Source organism: Chironomus tepperi, unplaced genomic scaffold (assembly GCF_022539635.2).
Source record: "Chironomus tepperi strain 1889 unplaced genomic scaffold, CSIRO-AGI_Ctep_v1 contig_445, whole genome shotgun sequence".
Taxonomy (NCBI): Eukaryota; Metazoa; Arthropoda; class Insecta; order Diptera; family Chironomidae; genus Chironomus; species Chironomus tepperi.
The window spans coordinates 8,112,282-8,138,800 of record NW_027226567.1 but is presented as its reverse complement, the minus strand read 5'-3'; the positions used below and the strand labels follow the sequence as shown (position 1 = coordinate 8,138,800).

Below are 26,519 nucleotides of genomic sequence, written 5' to 3'. Positions count from 1 at the left end.
CGTGCTCTTGAAGCCATTTAATGCTGATTTCTGACAATAACTTTTCCGGTCAAATCCATTTGTTCATTTCCCCAATAGACAATTAAGACATATTGATAGAAATTTTATTTTTTTATTCTGTGAACATGAATGAATGGAAATAGGAAAGTGATGATATCTGCTAATTTTTTTGTGTTTCAAAGGGAATGTTTTTGAATGGTCTGGGGATAGGAATGCTCGGGAGATGTTCAATTGTGATCAATTGTCAGTTGTGGATTGGAAACAATCGAAAATTTAGAGTTTTGAATGTCCACATAGGAAATAGATTTAATAAGTTTGACTAAAAATAGAAGGATGGATGTTGGGATTAAACTATCTGAATACGGCCTCGTCAATTAGCTATCACAATGTCTTCTGGATACTTGCACGTCATTTTGACGTTTTGACTTCAAAACAGCGTGATCATGTAGCAATGATCTATCAACTAAGATGTGCTGTTCGAAATTCAAAGTGACTTAAAATTGACAAAGTTACTTAAAATTCCTGAAATATTCCAAAAAGTTCATAATAAAATCGCATATTACCGTTACTACGACAACATAGCGGTGCCCTAGCCAATATATTACCCTGTTCAGGATTTACTTTTAAATAGCACAGAGCACAGAGATTTTGCATTGAAAATTCGACTCAAGTCTACTCGACTCCATGTGAAATTGCGTCGACTTCAAGTTCTGTGATAAGACCTTCAACTCATTAAAGCTTAACCAAAGAAGTTTCCAAACCCTGAAATTCCTCCAACTCCCACCAAAATTCACTCAATCAGAAATCACATAAATAAATCTCATCAAATCAATTTCAAACATTTTCTTCCAGATTTGCATACAAAATCTTAAACTGTATTTGCGTCAAAATCTGTCAATCATCTGAACATTCGTGCATCAGCACTAAATTCCTTATTTCAATTCTATTTACAAATTTTGTGCTAAATTCAATTCCAATGATGAATTTTAAAGTCAAAAAACATATAAAGCGATTAAAGTATAACAAAATATAAATGATAAATTTTATCAATGACTCCCTGAGGTATAAGGGCAGCAAAAGCGTCAAAGAATATCATCTCGGAGGCAGAATTTATTATCATATATTTATTCCATTCCATATTCGTTGAATATTGTGGCTGTATACATTTTCCTACAAGAGATATAAAATCAAATTTTCCCCGCAAGTCTCGAGTCAAGACTTTGCAAGAAAGTTAAATTTCTTGCTGTTTCTAAGGAACAAAATAAGTAGCAAAAAGTTGAATGAAAAGCAGTGGTGGACAACCTTTTTTGTGCCTCGGCACTTAATGTCGGTACGCTTCAACCAAATTCGCACATGTCATACGGTTCATCGTCGATTTTTTAAGAAACACTCCAGAGGTGGACAATCTGTGTTCCGCGACACGTTAGTGTGCTTTTTGGAAATGTCATGAGCCTGATGCCACGTTTCCATTTCGGACGAGTCTTATCACCAAATTGTACCGCGGCACACAGGTTGTCCACCACTGATGTAAAGCATTCTCAAGACTAGCAAGTTCTACGAATCATTACCTAAATCTGGGATCAGACATTTTAAGAAACAAAAGTTTTTAGCAAAGTACATAAAAATGCTATTATAATCTCTAATTTATATTACACGTAATTTAGCGGCTTATGCTTATAAAAATATTCAGATCATAAAAACGAAGTCTATACAAAGATTTATAAATAATATAAAAATTGGCTGTAAAATTTTTGGCCCCGCCACACAAATAAACAAAAAATTGGGTAAATATTGAAGGCAATTTTATGGATAAATTTACGACATTTTCACCCCCTTAGTTAATGCCGTGCATAAATTAGTCGCTCATATAGCTGAATAACATTGAAAGAGCTTAAAGGAAATCAGAAACAAAGAAAGTTTGTTGAGAATTGTTTTGTGAATTTTTGTCGCAATAATTTGTTGCCATTTTTATTGTTGTGTTGTTGACAGCAGCTCCCGGAGCTCATGTGTATGGTAAATTGGAGAGTTAAATTTTATTTTTTGGGCTTTTTTGGAAAGCAAAAGCAATTGTCGAATTGCTAAATATGTCCTGAAATGGACGCATTGGTTACCAGGACTGGTGTTGGTTTAGAAACTGAAATGGAATCCGTTTCATTGATGTTAAGGATCAGTTTTTCATTTAAAAAGAACTTAAAATATTCAGATCATTGAGATTCGGAGCTGCGCTAGTGTGTTTCGTGGCTAATGATTGTTTAATGAGTCAGAATGCAGTATACTAGCGCCTTCAGTAGACCTACAGTTTATAGTGGAATCAAAGTTACTTCTTAGATGATATTACTGCTTGTAGCGTACAAAGGAAGGGTGTGAGCAGTGTTTCCACTAAATATGATTCGAAAAGAACAAGAAAATGACTTCTGTCGGGTCTTAAATCCATGATCGCTGGGTGTGTGTTTCAGAGTTGACAGGACTTTGGAGTCCGGACTCAATTGAAGGCGCCTCCACATTAGAGTCCTAACCAGCTCTAGTGTATTTCATCTATTTAATGCAGATTTGAGAGATGTGTCTGGGGCGCACCCCGAGCCACTTCAACTCACATGTTGTCATTTAGCAGACATGAAAATGAGTGTGACTAGAAATTACTCATTTATACATTGAACTCGTCCTTATTCGTGTCAAAAACATCACTTTGTGTTGAGAACATCCTAAACTGGCTCTATAATTTAATACCTTTTGACAGTTCGGGATATTGAGGACTTAAACGTCCTTTTCCAAATCACCCAATCCACCTTATTGAATAACCCATCCCTCCAACATTTAATCCAACCAATTTGACTCCCTCTAATTTTAAGGAATCCTTCCTAGAACAATTTTCTTCCAATTCCCCAATTTTTCCAAGACTTTTCCTCAAAAATTCCTTAGACTTGTCGGAATCAAACTTTCTGTTTTAAACCAGCAATTCATTTTTTGTTATCGGCCCACTCATCAAAAGCAATTCCAATCTCAGCATGTAAAAATATACCCATGAATTCAATAATGAGAATCAAGAACAAACTGTCGGTTCAATGGATAAATAGCCAGCAGGCAGAAAATGTCGTTTCATTCTTTCCAAAAAAGAATGTTCTCTAAAAATAGTCAAAAAATCAGTTTGACAACAACAACAACAATGGGAAAGAAAAAGGCATAAAATAAATTCCTCGATGTTCCTTTTCATGAGGAATGTTTATTTGATGCAAACTTAATTTTCGACATTTAAACTTTTTCTTTTTCCATCCTTCACATGCTCAATGTCACTTTATCTAAGTACGTCTTCTTCGTTCCTTTTGATGATTTTTCCTCCTGTTGTATTTTTTTCTTTTGTCATTTTTTGGGTCTAGCCTCGGGTGACCAATATTTTTTCTTTTCTTTTATATAAATATTTAATCAAGCCGTAACAGATCTAGAGTGGAAATATGACGACAATGGATGCACATGGGGACTTTTTCAACAGTTATTCGATGTAATGAAGAATTGAAGTCGATCGGAGGGAAAAAATTGGAAAATCTATGGGGATGGAATTTTGAACTTTTTAAATGGCATTTGTTTTTACTGACATGGGGTTGGGTACAGTGGTGGATGAACTGTGCTTTGAGGCACTCTAAAACGGTCTAAAGCTTGTATTAGGTTGAGTTTTTTAATCCATTTCATGACCGCACTTGATTATAATATCCCAGATAGCACAAGTCGGTTAATCGATGCAAAATCTAGCACCAGGTCAGGGGATATCTAGCATAATCCCGAATTTGAACCGAATCCTACATCAAATAAGAGTCATGTCGACTTGGAACCGAGTTTTTGATCAATTAAACAATTTATGGTATTCAAAATGTAGTCGGCTGTAATTAGCTATTAAATTCAATTGCAAATAGTCAAAAGTAGCAACATGAAATCCTTCCAAAGCTTTATATGGCATCAAATGGAGCCATCAAGTCACTTTGGAAGAGATTTATCAATAAATAAGCAAAAATTTAGACTAGTCGCTGAGTTTTCTGAAATTTCTCATTATTTCCCCAATTAGACAAGGTTAATTACTGTGTTCCCAAATTTGAGCTCACCTGAACAGCAAAAAGTGTTCGCTAGGGCACTGATATGTCCCCGTTTTAAGAGAAAGTTGGAAGTTTTTCTATAGTCATCGTGTTGGCTGATTTCGACTTATTTTAATGGCCGTATTGTGTCATTTGGGGTAACTATATTGATTGAGCATATTCAGGCGACCGCTCATTTACGAAACCAAACTCTTTGTCAGCAGAGGATCCTCTTCTCCAAAAAAGCTTGAGAACACCTGATCCCTTCAAACACTTCATCTAAAACTTCCTTTAACTTTAATTGAAATTGAAAATTTTTCTTTTTAAAACATTTTAAAGGGTTTAATCGAAAACTTCATATTTTACCTCAATTTCATTTATTTTCCTTAGGCAGCCTAAGTTCACAAAATTTTTTGCGCTCCATTTGCACGCCCCCAGACTCCCACAAAATAAAACTTTTTTTTTACCGAAACTTTTTTCATGTTTTCTTTGACAAATTCAACTGTGAAATTTGAACTTTATTTTTTCTTCATTTCGTTCTTCAACATTGTTTGGTCACCCATAGAAACGAACCCCATCCCTTTTTGCGAGCTCATTTCTATTAGCAATAATGAGCGATTTGAATCAGTAAAGGAAAAGAAATCCTTTGATTTAATCTCGTATTTCCTTTCGATTGATCTTGAACGAGAAGCAAAAAAAAGTTTTATTTTATTTTATTTCGCGACTTTTGATCGCTGTAGGAATAACAATGTTACATAAGTATTGATTATAGTTCTCATGGGGAGTTGAGCGTTTAGTGGGTTGGGGAAAATTTACTACTGAGTTTTCTGAACAGCACTATGCGACAAATGACGTCATAAAATTGGGACAAAATCAGTCGTTACAGCTGAGCTAATTTGGTGCCTTACTGTTAACATGACGACGTAGCAATGAACTAACGAACGCATTGAGTTGCTCGGGTTTACAGTAGATTGGAACTTTGTATGTAGACGAGTTCGAACAGCCCAATTTAGGCGCTAGGACATCGCCACGTCACAGTGTTAATTGTAAGACACAATAATGCTTTAAAAGCAGTGTGGTTGCGGATTTTGGTCCATAATTGGGTCGAAAATTGGAATTCGCAGCATTTTGCCTCTCAGGGGTTCAAGCTGGGGCCTTCCTGGTTAGAAACTCAACATAAAACTCATTACAAAATTCCAATATTCTTGCCTATAAATTCAAATTCTAATCAATAAAATTAAAGCAATTCTTTCTCTCATTCCTCAACATCCTTCAAAATGCCTTAAACTTACTGACTTTGATTGACAAATGTTTTACATAATTGAGTATTTTTCATCACATCATATTGAATACCTGAACAAAAAAAAAAAAAAATTACGTAGAATTTTATAATACAGCTTTATCAATAAGAATTTAAGAAAATAATGAACATCGATTCTTAGAAATTGATTTCAATTTGAAGATAGCAACGGAATAAGTACAGAAAAAATGTTATGTAATTATTAGAGGTGAAAGTTGATTTGAATTTTTGGATAGGAATGTCGAATTGATTTGATTTGATAGTCCTGATGTAAAAGTTGAGTTGACTTCGAGGTCTTGTAAGAACTGATATTAATGAATCTGACTTCATGCCTGATCCGAGCGACATCAATAAAGAAGGTTCCGTCACAGAGCTTTTGATGGCCTTTTACTGACACCAAATGAAAACCGCCTCTATTTTTCATGCTTTTAGAAACTTTGTGGTCTCTAATTGGTATCCTAAAGAAAATTGCTCCTATTTAGCATTCATATAGTGGACTAGCGGACCTTCTTTATTTGTGTTACTCGTGAGAGTCACTCTTATATATATTATGCTTGAAGGGCCTAGCTTAATGGGCTGGAAGCACTGAAATTCAAATCTGTTGTACCACATCCTTTAGACCTACAGTTTATAGTGGAATCTGAACCATGTGCAGTCACTCATACTTAAGAACATTATCTCTTGCCTTTTCTACGCTGTATGCCTTTCCGAAAAGTAACATATAAAGCACAAAAATATCAAATTTAACGAAATAGTTAACTAGTAATCGTACATTTCCTTTATTCACTCCAATTCTTTTTATTCACAATTTCTCTCCTCTGAAGAAGCCTTTTCCTGGTACAGCTTTTGTGTAGCATATACTAAGAAAAAAAATTGTATCTTTCCATTCTTCAAACTTCGAGAGTTAGTTAGTAAGTTGAAAAAAGGAGCAGAAAAGAGTATAAGAAAGTAAAGAAGGATCATCATATGAAAAGTTGAAGAATCATTTGAGATAAGGAAAGACACAAAAAAAAGAAACAAGTGAAAAGAAATAAGAAGTAACAAAAAAAGGGAAGCACAGTTGTGAGTGAAGGAGAAAAAAAAGGCAGCATTAAAATAATGAAAAAGGTTCATTATACAATGGATGTGGAGAAGAATGAGAGTGATAATGAAACGCAAGACGAACAGCAGCATAAATTACCAATTCATCATCATCATCATCATCAGCTTCAACATAGACATGAGCATTTTATGAAGGAAGAAGCAACGAAAGAAAATCTCTCAAAAGTCTTACGTAATATATCCACAATCCGGAGACAGCAGCATGAGACATCAGTAAAATCAGTACAGGGCGAAAGCTTTACATCATCCTTAATGTCATCGGCACAAAAAATGGTTACAACCATGCAAACAATCGAAACATCGTTATCAAAAAAGGAAACAACAGGTGGCAATGAATTATTTGATGATGTCGAAAATCCGAATGATATAAAATCAATGATTGATATGAGCGCATGTCCGATTGGAAGAACAATGTTTGCACAACAAAAGCAACAGCAGCAACAAAGCATTGCGTCATCATCATTAACATCATTATCAACATTGTCGGGTGGTGAAGCAATAAAACGTACAAAAACATTAAGTTTCTTACATAATGAAGACATATTGAGTACTTTAGGGACACTTGCTTCCTCAATGCAGCTACCATCTCAGATTGAAATGGAAAAGTCACCGACGCAAACATCACTGTTCCGCTCAATGTCCTTTCAAGAGCGTCGTCAATATCAACATCAAGTAAGTCTTAAGCGTGTTGGATCGGGAAAGGAATTGAAAACGATTAGCGGTGCTGATAATTTCAATAATATGCGAAAGGTCACAATTTTAAGTCCTAAACACTCACTTCATGAACTTAATGAGCGTATTAAACATCTACAGCAACAAATGTATGGATCGTCGGAATCATCACTGTAAGTAAAATGATAAAAAACATAAATACATACATAGCAGAAATAAGTTTAGGAATTAATTTTTGAAGAAGAGAAATTGAAATACGAGACACAAAAAATGTCTTCCTTCTTTTTTTCTCTTCGTCAACATCTCATTCCCTTCTTTTTTATATTTGCCCTTTTTATATTCGCATTTCGTTTCACTCTTGTTGCTTGCCTCTTTCAACAGTACGAGATATATACTGAAAAAAAAAAGTTACTCTTATTATTATTTCCCTTAACTCATCCCTTTCGGAAAATGAAATTTTTTTTTCTTGCGAACCCGAAAAGCACATCTTGGAATAAATGCCAGCTTTAGAGGAGGCTAGAACTGATTGAATAATGTCGGTTGTAGGATTGACATTAGGGTTTATGCATGTCTAGTTCAAATTAAATCTTGCTTAATGATACTTGTACTTTTAGTTAATAATTATTTAGGTCTAGTCCAAATCTTACTAACTTACCTTCTTACTTCGCTAGCCTTATATATCAACTCTGATCCATGTCCTCCCTCAAATGAAACTAAAAGCCGGGTATATCAATGGCTTTCGTCTGTCAATTACAAATTCTAGACGAAACGCTATATCTAGCGATAGCTTCCTTCTTAATCAAGTCATCATTTTTTTCATTAATTCTCTTTACATTTAGGTTTTGAGCCTAGATTATGCTCAATACAGGAATTTCGAGTGAACAGGTTATTTAATTTGTTATTTGTTATTTAATTTGTTATATGCCCTGTTCTAAGAGTCATCGTAATGAAATTTCGAAAATTTCAAACTAGATAAACAATTGACAACAAAAACAATCTTCTCAGACATTTAGCAATCTCTGGTGAAGCTAGAAGCAAGCTCAAAATCGGGTCAACTTTTCAATACAAAATCCGAGTCGACTTGGAGCTCTGGTTTCTAGTCTGTTTTTGTGTCCGATCTACTATTAATTACATGTGTTTTGCATTGATTTATCAACTGCGGCCTCGGATCTCTCTTAAGTGGAATCTGAAGCTGACTCTATTGTTAGCTGTCCTTGTCCATTTATCAACGCTAAGTACTACAATGTCTCTATCAACAGCCTCTATCTAAGAGTTATCTGCCCACATTTAGATGCAGATTAAGACTCTAGTCAGTAAACAAACAACCTAAGAACTGCTTTTCTACATATTTCAGTCAATACATAGGAAAAGATTGTGAAAAGTTCAAATAAAAAGTCGGCCAACTCTATTTGGCTTAATGTCTGACAAAATAAGAAATTTGAACATAATCTTGACTTAATCAGCACAATGATATCACTGGGGACATTTGGTGAAATTCACAATCCATAAATTATGTTAATTCATTCAAAACTCGCTTAATTCAAGACCAGCAGCTAATAAATTAGACTAAATAATACCTCCAGAACTATATCAAGCCACAGTACGCATGAACTGCTCGGTCACAAAAAATATTTCACATTTCATTTCGTTATTTTTCCTCCTTATTGTCAATAGCGCGCTGATTTCCAACGACGATAATAATTCTTACTCATTCGCTATATATGGAATGGAATTCCGAAATATTTCACTTCTTATTATGCTGTAGATGAAAATAAAATATTTTTTGTTTACCTCGAAGATTAGATCGAGAATTTCTTTACATTACTTGAGATATTGCCATAATTCAGTTGCCACGAACATTTTACTTTACTTTTCCTTTCTACTCCATTAAATTTCATGTTTGCAATAACATCAACAATCCTTTATTTTATAAGCATTAAAGCAATGCGATTAAATTTCATATTAAAGTTTGCTCTTTCTTTGTCGTTAGCTGAGTTTTTCGCAAAAACAGGTGCAAAAGTTTGCTTCTTTTTCCTGCATCTATTATGTCATGCTCATGACAACTTGCAAAGTGGAAAGTGGAAAGTTTTTTCAAGTTTAAGACGATTATGAAATAATTTTTTTTGTTCTGTTCTGTCGTCGTTAGTGATGCTTGAGAACTAGTAAAAGGTGTGAATTGCGTATTTATGAAGGATGATTTGAATAAAATTGGGGTTCATTTTAATTGGATTTTCTAGTATGGTGAATGGGTAGGGATATGCATCCTGACGAGCACAGAGCTCGCTCAAGAGCTTTACTTACTTACTTACTGGAACTCAAGATCTGAACATGATCTGACTTGGAGTCTAGGTTACTACAAAAGGCTTTCCATCTGACTTTATTGCTGGTCGAATCACAAAATTTACACAAATTCTCAGTTTTGAAATTTAACTGGAATTACCTTCATTACCGTTCTAAGTCATGTTGTTCTCAAGAGCTTATACTACTTAAACATACTAGTTGACCATGCTCCCGAAACTACTCTTACCTTACTCTGTTCTTGAAAACATGGTCTTTACCTGCTTGGCGTATACAAGCCTAATCCATAAACTATTAGATGGGTTAAATGCTTCTGTGGAGTAATTGTCAAGTTATTTGGATCAAATTTAGTATAGCAACCAGAAGGTCGTCAGTTCGAATCCTTATCATTTCCAAATTTGTGCTTTTTCAGAAGTAGAAATTCAAATTATGGAAAATGAATTCAGGCACTCAATGTTTTTTGCATACCCGGAAAGCATACGGTATGAAAATGATGAAGCATTTGGAGCAAGGGCAACGTATCTCTGGCTTCAAGCAAGATTCGATAAAATATGACATCAGGATAGATTCAAGACGGCCAAATTTTCGGCCATTCGCCTGTCAGAAATTGAAATCCGAATTATGAAGAATGAGTCAGGAGCCAAAAATCGGGCTCAAGACCAGCAAGTCTCTTGTAGAGTTTTCAATCTCGGGAGGGATCAGGTCACAATCAAGTCGATCTTAAACCAGATTTTTTTTTCATTTCTACGTCGTTTTCCTTCCGAAATAAGTCACTATACTGCAAATTGCGCCCCAAACATCCACATTTCAATATTCCTTCAATCCACAATTACTTTTTTTTTGTTTCATTTCGCATGCAAAGAAGTTTTATATTTCTAACGTCATACTGCGACATTAAGCTTTTCATTCTCCGTACAAAACTTACTCCATAAGCTTTGCTACCAATGCGAAATGAATTGATAAAGCTCTGGGGATAACTTTTTTGTTTTTTAAAAATGAAGAATAATGTTGTTGCGTGACATTACGTAATTTATGCATGCTTTCTATCTGTATCTGTGCCTGTGGAAAAATTAGTAAAACAAATGAGTTGCAATAAAAAGGTAGAATTTGAGAAAAATAAGAATGGAAAGAATTGAGAGAAATGAGACCTAAAAAATAAGGTCATATGTAAGCCTTTAAATTGTAAAAAAAGTCTTTTTACTTGGCATGTTGTCGGGTGTGTAGCTAGGGATATGAGGGGATGGAGAGAGGAGAGAGGGTCAAAGTTGGAATTTTGCTGGATTTTTAGGAATTAGTCTCGAAAAACCTTAGAAAATTGAGGAATTTTGTCTAAAAATTGGAGTGATGTTGACCCCTCACACCCCTCCTTCTCCCCCCTGACTACACCTCAGCACATTATGGTTTATCTTTCTATATACCTGCGCCTATATGTTCTCATAATGAAAAGCAGGGATTACACATTTTTTTATTCATTTCCCACAAGATTCTTCAATTTCTTTATGCTGTATTTTTTTACATTTACTGTTTTTTTTGTGTTACATCTCATCCTAGTTACAAAACTTTGCAAACTGTAAATTTACCCTCAATTTTTTCTCATTTAAATGTTGTCTTTGTAAACATTTTGTCGACTTTATTTACATTAAAATCCATTTATTATTCTGTGTGAAATAGGTATGAAAATTCAATGGACTTTCAATGTTCTACGGATATTTATGGTTGAGAGTAAAGAGGAAGTAGTTCAGTTTAGGGATGGATTATTGGGATTTAGGGGTCGTTCGTTGGTTTTGTTACGCAAAGCGAGGACTAGAGCTGAATTTACCATATTTCATATTAAAATTCTCGCTTTTCTGAACAGTTTACATAGAGCTGGTTGCATAATTGAGTCAATGACCTTTGGGGACTGGCACAAACTAGTCCTAGTCCTAATCTGGTAGCTTGCATGCTAATAATATTGACCGTTCTACCTTTTTTGTGAAGCCAAGTCAGTCTGGAATCGAATTTTTAGCCATTCCTACTCCATGTCCTTTCCCGAATAGTCCAACACAATAGAATATTTACCAAAAACATTACAAAAATTGATAAAAACAGTAATTTAAAATCTATACAGACTCTATTCATTGTTCATATGTATATTCATCAAATTTAACACTGTATGTATTGTCAAATAGCTGCGAATGCATGACAATAAACACCTTATAAAAAGCTTCACACTCCAATTTTCGTGAGAAATTTAAAATGAAATCATAAATCGTAATGTTTGTGGGTCGTAATCTGAAATTCAAGCTCATCAACTTTAAACGAGGCACATGTTCGAATGTTGGATGTAAGAAGGATGAAGGCTTTTGTGGATCGGTTGTTAAAGTACAGACATGAATGGCAGAAGTCGGTTAATATATCCAAAATTTGGCATCAGGCCAGTGGGACTCTGTCAAGGTACTGGATTTAGTTCAAACTTAAGTCAGCTTCTTGTCTAAAGCAAATCCAGCACCAAGTCAAAGTTTCATCAACCTGTGACTGGATTTTAGGTCAATTAGACCTAACTGATGCTTCTCAAGAGCCTACAACACGATACTTAATTTTTGCAATTTTTTCTAACCTCGAATAAGTTGTTTATTTACAAGAATCTTCTAGGAAAATATGTCTGATGATTAGAATTGCAAATTACTTATCAAATTACTTTTTCTGTTGCCAACGGTGAGGTACTAAGAAATTTATTTTTATTACGCCTACACACCAATGTCATGCACAGTTATGTTTTGATTACTGTTATGATTGTAAAACCGGCAAAAGGACGGTTACATTGTTTTCTTGGTGAATAACAATATTTTTGAATGGATATGCTTGTGCTGGGTGGTTGGAGTGTATTAATAGATGTTTTGGTTAATATTAGGAGCAATTTTTAGAAATGCCTACTTTTTTGAATCTTAAATGACCGTTTAGATTCGAATTTTTCGAAATTGTTCATTTTGAATTCTTCACAACCGTTAAAACTTGAATTTTCTTAATCGCCAAATTCAGTTTTCCCAAAATTGTTAAAACTTGAATTTCTCAAAACTCAAATCTCTCAAATGGTTAAAAATTCAAATTTCTCAAAACCGGTAAAATTTTAAATTTTAAAAAGGTCAAATTTTCATAAGAGTTAAAATTTGAATTTCTGAAAACCGTTAAAATTTGAATTTCTAAAATTTCAAATTTCAAATTTTTCAAAACCGTTAAGTTTAGAATTTCTCAAAACTATCAATGTTCAAATTTTTTAAAACCGTTAAAATTCAAATTTCTCAAAAATAAAACTTTATAAAATCTACAATAACATGAAATTCAATCCTTAATTATTTTCAAACCCCATATTTGCATTGAAAAGTAAAACACACAATCAAAATTATGACGAAGATGTCTACATACATCAACTTCCTCAATCAAAACGTGCTTCAATATTCACATCAAACCCACAATATTCTATAAATAATAGAAAACCGCAACACAAAATGCGCTCCTATCAACTTTTGAGATTATTAACATCGTCAACCCAATAACATGCAAAAAATTGTAATCCACAAGAAAATAAGCAGCATATAGTACAAAAAAATATTATGAACCTTATTTAATGAAAGCTATACAAACATGTAAATAAACTTAGCGATGTATCTTTCACACCCAAGTTCATCATTTCCATACTCATGCAACCCCAACCACCCGTATGACTCGCTTACAATGTTGTTAATTAAAAATGAATAATTTGTGCGAAGATTTTAGGAATTTAATTTATAATGTGCTTATATATGTGTAGCTGACATCTCGTTTATATTAATTTGATGCTCCTTAAACTTTATTCCTTCCTCTGTTGTTGTTGTTGTTGTTGATCAACCTCACCATCTCATTAGCATCATATTTCCTTCCCAACCAAAACTTTATCATGAAAAATATTTTTTTTTAAAGTACTTCCTTTGCCTTTTTTTTTATTATTATTCCCCTTTAGGGGAAGTGAAATAAAAGTTTTGTTGCCTCTTTTTTGTATTTTATGGATTTAATTAGTAATTCAATTTTCAAAAATTATTAATTTTGGGTCGTTTTGGAAGTGATGTTGAGAATTTGAATTTTTAGGGTGTTTTGAACCAAAGTAGTAATGAAGCATTAGCAGAGCTCGAAGTCGACACGGTTTTTTCTGGTCAACAGGAGTCGGCTCGACTTGATTTCGGGCTCTGCTTCTTAGTAATGCTTACTACTTTGCTACTATCACCATATGGATAATACCTGGATATGCATAATTCCTAAAATTGTTGTCAATTAAACCTGAAAAGCACAGGACGTAGAAAAAACATAAAATCCAGTTCCAATCAAAGGAGTCTGACAAATCCTCGCAATTTCTCCGAATTCCGGACCAAGTAAGTACCACACTGATTTACCGCTGGATTTATCGACCCTCATTTGTCATGTGCCTTCTGGGAAAGTTGACAGACTCTGAACTCCACACAATTAGTTGACTCAGGATGCATAAATCCATTTTGTGTCGACACATTTTTCATATTCCCTAGGTTCAAAATTAGTTCATTAGCGTTGTTGATTACAGCTTTGTTGCTATTGCCCTCTAATATGTGTTACTCAAAATGACGTAAAAATCTTCAAAATTCTGTCAGTTTAATGCTGTTAAGAGTAAAGTTCAGGCTGTTTTGATTGCTAATTCGAAAAGTACATGGCGCAGAAATGAATTAAAATCCAATCCCAAATAAACTTGACTCAGTCATGAAACCAGATTTCATCAAATCTGACTTGGAGCTTCTTGTCATACGCCAGATTTTCGGTCATTTCTAGGGTATGTGCTTTCCAGAATTAGAAATAGACGGCGGATTTGATATTTAGTTGCCTTTAATTACTTTTACGTAGTTTTGTTCTCTAAAGCTTGCTAAATGCATTGCCAATTCCCACAAAATAAGAATCAAAGCATCTTCAAACCCTTGCACTTTCATTTCATGAATTCCTTGAATAGTTCTCCTTACCATCAATAAATGAACATCACTTATGATCAATCTCATTCATTTCAATCGTAAAATCTGTGACCTGAGGCTGCATTACCTACAAAATCAAGAACAAAACCCAGAAAAATATGAAAATAAAACTGTTTTTCCTCCTTTCCATCCATACGATATGCTTTCTTTTGAAAAGTTTTATGTCTCACACCTTTCAATTTTCATTACGGCATTCATTCACAACATCATATCATCATTTTAATGGCAATACTGTTACTTTGAGTCTCAAGCAACCATCATCATTAATTGAAAATTTTCTTTCCTTCCTCAACTTTTCTTATTCATATTTTTTTCACATAAATTATTAAAACCCGTGTTGCTCAAGGCTTATAAGGTGGAGCAAAAACATCAACTTTGCTCTTTCTCGTTCCTTTAATATGTATTTTATTCTCAGAATAAAAGCTTCATGTTGATAGACAAAAAGGATTCGTTAAGACATTTTTTTTTGTCTTCTTGACTATTGAGCGTGATTAATTCTACTCATTCAGCTACTTATGGATTCAATTTATATTATAAAATGCACATACACGTTTGTGAATTATGTGTTGTTGGTGTCAACAGGAGCTGTATGGATTGTATGAACTGGATAGCATTTGAGATGGCTGATTTGAATGTCTTTAAATTGAGAGATGCTGAAAGCTTGCTTTATGTGCTGAAGGATGAGATTGGTGAGCCACGATACTTGCTATTCCCTGTTAACCTCGAGTATCCATCAAGTGATCTCGTTGGCTATCCCCCCAGCTCTTCACCCTCAATTACCTCACAATTTGAATGTCTTTAAATTTAGAGATGCTTAAAGCTTGCTTTCTGTGGAGATGAGGACGGAAATAGCGAGCCACTCTTGATCCGAGACTAGCTTCTCATTTTTAACTTATAAGCAGCCATCAACTGACCCCATATGACTCAACTATCCCCCAACCCTCACCCCTTAATTACCCCACAAATTCACAATCAACCCCCCATTCACAAATGTCATACTTATCATGACCGAACAGAAATACGATAAAAATCCAATCATCAAGAGTATAAAATGATACGTCAGCAAAGTTGATAGCTAGGAATAGCTCGTATGTCAAATAATTTGATTGTCATGTAATTTTTTTATGCTTTTTTTTATAAAGCAGCTATTACTGTAAGATAACAGGACATGTCTGATTGTCATACCTGTCGAAATAAATTCTAGGTTAAAGGATGTTATACATTATAGTTTTGCAAGTGTATGACTGTAACTGGTCAAGCATACATTGTCATATGAATTGAATTAAATGAGTTAGTGAGTTATGAATGGAAATTTCTGGAATATTTATGCTGATGCTCAAAGGACAACAATGTTTTATGGATGTTTGAATGTCTTTGAGTGAACTTGAGCTTGGGATGCTTTGTGAAACATATCTGAGTGGATCTATGTGACACAAGGGAGCTTAAAGCATTTAGTAACCTGTCGAAGCTCACTGGACCTTCGAGCTTCCTGTGACTCACAAATGGCTGTTACATTGAGTCTTAAATTGCTTCCAAATGCTTAATGGAAATCACAAATTGTCAATAAATCGTTATTGCTGATACTTATCGATATCCTTCCACTGATGCGCTTCCAACTTCTCAAAACGATGGCAATTTAAAGCTGAAAGTAAGTTTCCTGAATGAAAGATATTTCTTGTTCATTTCTTTATTTTATAAGCAAGAAAAAAGAAAGAATTTTTTTCAATTACTTTTGAAGTGTATCTTGTCGACAGCAGCTAGAGATGGAAAGCAATGCTGTTTTTGTGTGTATATAAAAATACGTATCGTAAATTTTTTTGCTTCTGTTTGTTTGCTTTTATAGAGAGAAAAATAATAATATAAAGTAGGGGTCATTCACATGTGATGTATGTTCAGTTGAGTGGGGATGAATTGTTGAATAAAGAGATTGTGGGTAACAGGGATTTTGTATTAAGTTGGGTTCAAGCTCGAGTGGAAAAAGATTTTATTTGACTTGATGTAAATCTAATATTAAGGACAACTCAAGGAAGGGCAATATGACCAAAATTGTCATTTTTGTCACTGATGTCTTAGTTGTCAATTTTGTCAATTTTTCACTTTTTTGAAATTTTTTTGTGACCTGTCACTTGAATTGTCTGTCTCTCGAAACAACTCTTGCTGTGATGATGCAATTTCTTGTCTTCAGAACTAGAAAAGTAATTTGTTATACAAATACCTGTTGATTTGAGAATTGGTGAAGTGAAACTGATTAGAACATAAAGTAAAATGATATTAATTTGATCAAAATTAATAAAAGTCAGTTCAAAACTAATCAAAAATGTTCAAAATTTGAAAATTTGAACAAAAATTTCAAAAATAATCAAAACCCGACGAATTAGTTCAAACTTGATCAAAAATGGACAAAAAAATATTCAAAAAATTCACAAATTGATTAAAACGGCTCAAAAATCAATCAAAAATGTTCAAAATGTTCAAAAGATACTTCAAAATTTAATAAAAACGTTCAAAATGATTCACATATTGTCAAAAATCTGTCAAAACGGCTCAAAAATTTACTAAAATTGTTCAGTAATTATCAAAAAAGTTCAAATTTGATCAAAAATGCCCAAAAACTACTTAAAGGTTCAAAAATTCATAAAAAACTTCATAAAATTTGATCAAAAAGTTCAAAAAGTGACGAAAAAGCTCAAAAATGAATTATAAAATAAGAATAGTTCAAAATTCGAGCAAAAAGGTTCAAAAACTCCTAAAAATTATCAAAAATCGATTAAAAGTTGATTGATCAGTTCCACAACTTTAGCTTTTTTTGGATAAAATCCAAGAAGACTAGTTGAAGGACAGCATTAAATCCATTTATTTCTGGGCAACTCCATTGATTCCACCTTGAATACACCCCAACATCTTCCAAAATGCACACAAATAGAAAGGAAAAGATGAAAAAATTCTTGCTGATGGGCATGAAATTCATTTTATGAAATTTGTAGAAAATTTCCTTTCCTTTTTCCTGTTTTGACTATGTACGACAAATGTTTTTCGTCTTTTATGTAAGATGAAATATCTATTATTTGTGCTATGAGCATAAAACTGTGAAAATATTTCAATAAATGATATACAGCTACAGTGAAATGTGAAAAGGAACTGAAACATATCAAAGAAAATTGCTCCTTTTTTGTGCTCGTATAACACATTCCATTTCCACTTCGTACTCATCTCCCTACAATGGGATGGCGTTGAAAGACGAAATATTTGCATTTTACACTTGAACAAATTTTTTTTTTTATTCTTCAGCATCAACATCACTTACCATTTCGATGCCATGTATGTGAAAATGTGTAATTCTTTCTTGTGTACCTTGCGGCGCTCTTTTATCTTGAGAATGGATATGTGATGCCTCTCGTCTCACATGTCATTCAGCATTTTTTTCTTATGACGCTTTTCACATCCGACATTTCCTTTAACGACTTTTGTTGTCTTCTTCGTTGTCACTTTATACTCTAAATGATAGCACACACAAAATAAATGAAAAAAAAGCTTGAATGTGGAAATTGTTTGTGTTTAATATTTTCTATCTTAGTGTCATTTTCTTCCTACTTCTTTTGTCTGTGACAGTTTTTGTGTCTCACATAGACACAGCTTTGATGAACAAACAATATTGTGAGAAAAATCAATTTTATTGTTATTTGAGATCGGAAGCTTGAGCAGTAATTATTGATGATATTTAATTTTTATAGTCTATGATTACTTCTGGTGATTATAAATGAAAGAGAGGCTACCAGAAGAGAGAATGGTGGGAGTCAGTTGTCCTATGCATATGAAAGGATGTAAAATGACATGTTTAAATTACAAAGGGAATTCCCTTCTCACTTGGGCTTAAAAAGTGCTCTCAAAAATCTTCTCCATCAGACTTGAACCTTATGCAGAGGCGTTCCTAAGTGAATACCTAGATTAAATATTCATAAAGTTGGAACTCTACTCTAATTTTAGATGATGTCAAGTCGACTTTGTTATACAAAATCCGAGTCGACCTAGTGCTATGGCTATTCATTATTCCAAATTTAGTCCAAAAATTTATGAGATGAATATAGAGACACTTTCTTTCTTTACTTCGCTGATCGTACATATTAACTGTGTTTCATGACCTCTCTTAGTTGGCACCTCAACCTGACTCTATCGCTAGATGACCTTTTCCAATTACTAATGCCGAATTCTACAATGTCTGTGTCTAGAGCCTTTTCAAAAGTTCTTTTGTTGCCCTCACGCTCTTTTGTCATCTACAAAATCAGACACCTCATTTTTAATTGAGTTTTGTGTAACTAATGACTCAATTGAACGAGAAGGGCTATAGAATATCATAGCCGAATTTCATTTCCCGCATAGGATAATTAAGTTGCTGAAAGCAGTGCTAGAAAAAGCCATGTGCTGTGTGAAAGTTCAAGGAGAAACATCAAACATGTTTGAATGCTGAATCGGTCTGAGACAAATAGATGAATTGACAACAAAGTTCCTTAGAGTCGCGCTTGAAAAGATATTGCTTGAAGGATTCACTAAGCATACTGATTGATTGTGATCCTTTGCTTCAGGACGGCATCCAATTTATAATCTCCAAAAATAGAATTTACCCAAAAAATAATGTCAATTGATTCTAGAAAAATAAGCAACAGGTTTACAGAAGGCATACCGAATGTTGACACTGGCACAATGCATTCTTGCATGAACCTTATGAATAGTAAACACAAAAGCAACTAACTCAAAAGTGTACTCTAGTTAACACTTGTTTATCATGTCGCATACACTTGTTCACATTTATCATGTACACCTACATAGAATAGGTAGGAGTTTGTGAATCAAATGTGCCGTCTTTTCACTTTTTATAAATTTTATACAAACATAAATTTGAAAAAACATAAAAAAGCATGAATGTGCTAAACATTTCAATTTACCTCCGGCTAAGAATCCTTTTTGAGCACGTACTTAACGTAAAATCTCGTATGTCTTCGTCAAGCTTTTATTCCATACCTATGGATAGGAAGTTAATGCATTATCATCATTTTAAGAGGTGAGGATAATGAAAAAACCGAAAAAAATCACATGCCAAGATTAAATTTAATTTTATGCTGGATAAAAAACACGAAAAATTCAATTTTTTCGGTAATATTGTTGCTTGTTGTTTTCCTGTCTTCATTTTAAATCCTTGAAGCTATAAATGATATAACTTGAAGCTAAAATAAAAATAAATTTTTATCATTTCAACAGGTGTCATCTTCACGTTCTTTTCTCCATCATTTGTTTATGCTCATTCACGTTTATTGAGAAAAATTGTTTTTTGATGTGGCTTACTCGATGTGCATAGCATCAACTTTTGATGGTTGGCAGTAAAAAACAGCAAAAAAAAAAGGAACGTAGATTGCATAAAAAAAATTTTCAGTTATTCATCTCATAAAAGATATTATTGTGTTGTGAAACACTTGATATGCATCTTTATGAAGACATGCTTCTGGCCACGTGATGGCAATGATGATGAGGATGACGTCCTGATAGGGATGTGGGAGGATTGGGGATGTTAATTTAATTTAAAATAATTTTAAGGATATTTTTTTTATTCAGCCTTCGCTGAAGCTGCTAATTTATTGAAATCTGAGATTATTGCTTACAGTTTTTGATACTTTTCTGTCTAAAGAAGTGGTGAGGCTGCCCACACTAGTGCAAATCGAAAGCTGCACTAGTATGTTTCACGATTTATAATTGTTTAACAAGTGAGGGGACCCAAGACCACCGCAATCAGTAGAACCACAATTTATACTGGGATCAAGCTCTTTTCATGACATTATTGCTCTATGCCAACAAAGGAAGACTGCTAATCGCGTTTTAACTGTATAAAAAATGTCGAGACCAAGACCGGAATATCATAGTTTCTGTATTAAGAACCGACATGGTATTGCAGTAATTAAGTACCGACATATTGAATTATGGCTCAAAGGATGTCAACGAGGAAGCTATAGCTACCTTTGTGCAGGCATTTCCTTCAAATTTAGAGTGACATGAGCATTTATAGAATGACTAGAAATCATGAGATTACACAATTAATGGTCTAGTTGGAATATTCCAAACTGGCTGAGGATGTTGAAGGATAAGGTCGGTTTTAGACGTTCCTTTATTACAGCAGTAGATTTATAAGTACCTAGTTCAAGCTAGTCACCAAATAAGCTACTCATGTTAATGTCCTTCCCTCCATTCATCCGTCTATAACTCACTAAATGGCCTCCTCACCCTACAATATCAACTGTCTCAAAAACAGGAAATTCCAAGGCTTCCTCCACCACCAACTAATTTTAAGTTATAGCTTCATTATTCGTGTTGACAATAATGACTACAAAAACAGAAATTTTAATGATTTTATGTCATGATATCCTTAATGCCCCATCACTCTGTTGCATTAATCCGGCATATTTCTACGCCTATTAAGAATGTTGTTGCCACGGTTCCAAGTTAATTGAAATTGATCTAAGAATTTTATTACATTATTCACAATTGATTATGTAAAAGAAGATCCAAGTCATTTCCGTAAAAATCCCAAAAGTACTTAATTGTTAATTTAATGACAGATAACGAAGATACAAGCCTCATGGGATAAATTTTCTCGGAAGTAACACAAATGAAGAAGAAAAGAATCCATAATAAAAAAAATACGTAATGTTGCCCATATGGGATGAATTAAGCATTCATGAGCGCCATTTTTTGGTTGTCAAGACGACAAAAAATAGAAAGAAGAAATTTTATTAATTAATAAAAATTTATTCATGAAAGTAAGACTTGAATATTACGGTCATGTGAATTGACGACAACGATGGAATATTAATGTTGTACAACAAAAATTTGTTCAAGTTCCGAGTGGCACAAGGCGAGGAGCCACATTTATTGCAGCAAATATAGATCGAGTTGATAGACCAACTGACAGTCACGGTGACAGACCAACGAGACAGTCACGGTGACAGACCAACGAGACAGTCACGGTGACAGACCAACGAGACAGTCACGGTGACAGACCAACGAGACAGACCAACGAGACAGTCACGGTGACAGACCAACGAGACAGTCACGGTGACAGACCAACGAGACAGTCACGGTGACAGACCAACGAGACAGTCACGGTGACAGACCAACGAGACAGTCACGGTGACAGACCAACGAGACAGTCACGGTGACAGACCAACGAGACAGTCATGGTGACAGACCAACGAGACAGTCACGGTGACAGATTAATGGACAGTCATAGTGACAGACCAACGAGACAGTCACGGTGACAGACCAACGAGACAGTCACGGTGATAGACCAACAAGACAGTCACGGTGACAGATCAACGAGACAGTCACAGTGACAGGCCAACGAGAAGTCACGGTGACAGACCAACGAGACAGTCACAGTGACAGATCAACGATACAGTCACGGTGACAGACCAACGAGACAGTTACGGTGACAGACCAACGAGACAGTCACGGTGACAGATCAACGAGACAGTCAAGGATCAGGACAACTTCACGTCCGACCGTTAATACGGCAACGTAGTCTGTGTCCTTGCCAACAAGCTGTGCTGTTCGGGCTAGTGTCAAACAAAAAATTGATATTTTAATTAAATGAACGATGAAAGTCTTGTTTTGTGACTGTGGAAAGTTTTCTGTATTTCGTGACATTTTGACGCATGATTTAAATTCAAATCTTAAGTCATTTTGAAGCTGGGTGTGATAATTTGCATCGAAAATTCCAAAATACTCTACAAAACAGCAACAAAATTAAACTTCCTTACCTCAAATTCCTATTACAATTTTCAATCGACTCCCTCATCTCATTATTCATAATCCTATAGACAAATGTAATGTTAATGAAGATTATGTACTTCATACTACTGGGAATTTGAAGATAGTAAGATAGGTAGGATTCAGTGTGACTTCCAAAAAGGCAATATTATTAGGAGAAAATGGTAATAAAGATAAGGAAATGTAATTTAAGGATAACAATGTGACTCATTGCCCACATATTGAAACATTCATGATGATGTGAAAGCTTTTAAAAATAGAATATAGTCCCGAGCAGCACAAGGTGTTGGGTATGGGCACTATACGTTGCTGTATTCACGATAAGACACTTAATTGCCCTGATGACACCATGACGGCTGATTTTGACTAGTTCATGTCCAGTTCTGACGTTTTAATGTCCACTCAAAACTATACCGCTCGGGATTGTTGGACTAAAGTTTCTCATCTAGAAAATTAAGATTTGTACATGTAACTGCAAATAAATGGACATTGTATTAGATATGGGAATTTGGGACCGGCATTTTTGATGACAATTTATATTGTATGTCTTTGAATGGACGTCATCAGAAGTTAAACATATGAAGTTGTTGTATTTAATCGATTGGTTTAGTTTGGTCAATTCTTAATTGGATTTTCTGAAGGTATGAAATTACTAGCTCGAGCGGCATAATGTGGTGAATGCCATTTTCGGTCTTACTTGCTTACTTACTTCGCTTGTCGTACAGATCAGTTGTGATCCATGACCTCCCAATTTTTGGTCTTATGGGCTTGAAATGTGTCGAAATCAGCCGGTAAGTTGTCGTCAGGGCAAATTTACGTCTTATTGTTTCTGCAGCGACATAGTGGTACCTTAGTGGACATGTTGTGCTGGATATATTCAGGTATCATAGCCTTTGTGACATGAAGCATCAATTAAGAGACATAAGGAAGTCACTGCTCATAGGTTTTGCATATAAATTCCATATTATGACCATTTACTGCTTATTGACGCTCAAGCATCCAAAAATAGTCAAAATTATTCTAATATGGGCTGCACATGAATCTATTTTGCAGCTATTTAAACGCTATAGAGTTTGAAGTTCATTTGACAGCCATATGGACTCGTCTACCTTATTTTTATCAAACAGATTTTATCTAAAACCGCCTTAATCAGTGGTAGGCAATATTTTTTGTGCAGTGACGCATTTTGATCCTTTAAAAAATCTTGAAAGCTTACTTGAGCATCCACTAGTACGTCACATCACACAGACCACTAACCACTACCCCAAAGGAAGCTCAAAAAAACATCAAAATAACATTATTTAATCACGATAAAAACACATATCCAATGCTGGTATTTATAGCATATTACACCATGCTTAAGGATAACCAATATTCTTTACCGTTATTGCGACGAAGAACAAACTTTCTATAAAGTTTAATTACAGTACAAGTTAATGTTCCAGTGAATGTTTCAAGAGATATATATAAAAAAATTGTTTATGATATATCCAACACATAATTATAGAAGAGATAATAATATTGATAATAAAAATAAATCCCCTTCAGATGGAGAAAATTTTCATCTCTTTCAAAACATTCCATTCAGTGTCTTAAATTATATACATCAATTTGATTACATGGAAAATTGTACTGATTTTGCAGACATGTCGACATGTAAAATAAATACGTAAAAAATGAGGATATGTTGGGAAATAAAATGAAAAATTTGCTGTTTTCAAGGATATGGATGAGTATTTTTGAGGTTATGTTAGGGTTAGGGTGGGTGTTCTGATTTGTCATTGAGTGTAATGAAGTTCATGGACTGTTACTGGTAATTATCTGAAAAAATGAGAAGAAGAGAGACTAAAAACACTGCCTTTTAACATTATGTCCCGAGCGACACAAATGTAATGAACACCAAATGGAAGCCGTCAATTTTTTGGCGGCCATATGGTCGGAGCCTTCAAAATCCATGGCGGAGCCTTGTTCATTTGTATTACACGAAAGCATATCTCTAAATTGTCCTAAAATACAATGTAAGACAGATTCTTATGACCGAGATTAGGTCCCCAACCTCGACCTCCTAGCTTCCCAGTCTAGGTCCTTGTCTTGGTCTTGAAACTTCACCAAAACCGAGATTTCAGGACACCCTCTCATTTAGGGGTTATATTAAGATGAATGTGTCTATACCCAGCTAGTCAATCCTCATCAGCATACAGAAGTTCATTCTCCTATACACATTCAAAGAAACTAATCCAAACTGACACTAAATGTACTCGAAAACCACAAAAACAGTTCCAATTTTCCTTTATTTGCTTTACTTTAAACAATTTTTCCGCTTTATTATTCTTCCCTTCTATATCCTTCTATCACTCAATTTCACGGTACATGCATACCATGCAATTCATATGAGTCGTATAAAAAAAGTATTTTTCCTCCCTCAAAGTCAGGGGAAAAAAAGGAAAATCAACGTAAAAAGCGTGAAGTTTCCAATTAAATGCAGTTGTGGGAAACCTGTGTGGTGCGGAACCTAAGTGTTTTGGGGAAATTGTCAGGAATGTCATAGGACACTCGCTATGAGCCACTTGGCCCTTACTTCAACAATGTGGGTCAAAGCACAAAAAAGGTTGCCCACCCCTGAACCACTCCTTTCCTTGATTTCAAAAGTTCTTTAATCACACTTTGTGGGAAACTTTTCAGAAATCATTCCTGCAATTTTCCAACAATTTAAAGACTGTCGATTCAAAAACGAAGTAGAAAGAAGAAAAGGATTAAGCACATACAGATGTAGAAGCCGTGAACCATGCACCATATGTTCAAATTAATTACACCTTTACCGTGTCTAATTAAATTTCCCACCTACTTATTCATCCTAAAAGCATTCAAATGGAATTATATTAGCAGCAAAAAAAAAAAAGGAACAATATTGCAATTAGCACAATATTTCAGTTCAGGTATTAAAATAATAACAATAGAATTGTACATGCATGCTATATTGAGTCTACAAAGAGAAGGGAAGCAGCTCAAAAGTATAAATGGTGTTATTAATTCATCGTAAAATGATTTAATGATGGCATTGCTTTAATACAGACGCAATAAATGTTAACAGTAATTGCGACGACATGAAACAGAGTTAAAGCATAGAAAAAAAGGCTTCGTGCTTAACAAACTATTGTATTTTATGAACATAAAAGGTAAAAATTATGTACTTAATTAGTATTCCATCCTTAAAATTTAGTTGGAATTGCTGTTGCGATGAATTAAATTTTGTTGGATTTTGTGCTGTGGTTTAATCCAGTTTAATACAGTAATGTGCGCTGTACAACAGAGAATTGGATACAGAAGAAGGTTTAAGTGAGCTTGGTGCCATTTTTTTTAACATTCCTTGGTAGCTCAGTAGGTAGGAGCACTTGACATGCACTTATGTAATCGAGAAGGTCATGAGTTCGAATCCCATTTGAGCTATGTTGTGGGCAGAGCTGAAAGTCCACTCGTATTTTGTATTGAATCGAGTCAACTTGAGGTGACTTTTCCATGCCAAATTCAAGGCGACTTCGAGCTCTGATTGTGGGGAAGTGTTCCTTTTTCTCTAGAAGAGTGTTGGTGTAGGTGCATTGCTAGACAGTACCTGGAAGGTTGAAAGTTCTCAAAAAATTGTTGGTCTTAAAAGACGGTAAAGCCTTAAAATACTCAAATTGATTTTCTGTTTAGTACCGAACTACTTAAATTTGAATCTCTTAGTAGCTATAAAATTTCAAAATTCTAATATCCGTTAAATTAGGTACTAAAGAATTCCTTTTTCAATTTAATTTCTCATTAAAAATATCATCAACAACCCTCGATTCTTAATGGACAAATAATCGTAAATTCCATTACTTCCAATATCAATGCACTTGTGCCAACTACCCTTACACAATATCACTTCCACCACACACTTTTTCGTCCTTTAATGAATTGTCATCAATTCATTTTTATGGAAAGACATTATTAAATTTTCTACAAAAGGAAATATCATTAAATATCGACGCCAATATACACTCAGTGCTACATACCATTCAGCACAGTAAAAGAGTTCATAAGAGAGAGACGAGAGGATGTAGCATGAAGGAACAAAAAAAGAAATTACAGAAAATTGTATTATTTTTAACAAAAAATCGATAATAAATCTGTTGAATCTAAATGGGTGCACATACAACGACCCTTACCAATAAATGAGGTTGAATGTACAACACGATACATAAAAAATAAACATCTACGATCTATACAAACATTTATTGGATCTCTAAAGCA

At 34.3% G+C, this 26,519-nt stretch overlaps 1 protein-coding gene across 6 annotated transcripts in view; it reads left to right on the top strand.

Moving 5' to 3' along the window:
- Window positions 1-26,519, top strand: part of LOC139098018 (3',5'-cyclic-AMP phosphodiesterase-like) — a 91,348-nt gene that overhangs the window by 5,688 nt on the left and 59,141 nt on the right. For 2 of the 6 annotated variants that reach the window (XM_070650125.1, XM_070650119.1), the window contains exon 2: window positions 6,264-7,307. In XM_070650125.1, the coding sequence (XP_070506226.1) occupies window positions 6,460-7,307 (848 nt within the window). In that variant the 5' untranslated portion in view covers window positions 6,264-6,459. Of the gene's footprint in view, window positions 1-6,185; window positions 7,308-26,519 lie in introns of all 6 variants that reach the window. The other 4 variants (XM_070650124.1, XM_070650123.1, XM_070650121.1 and 1 more) reach the window with 4 other exon arrangements.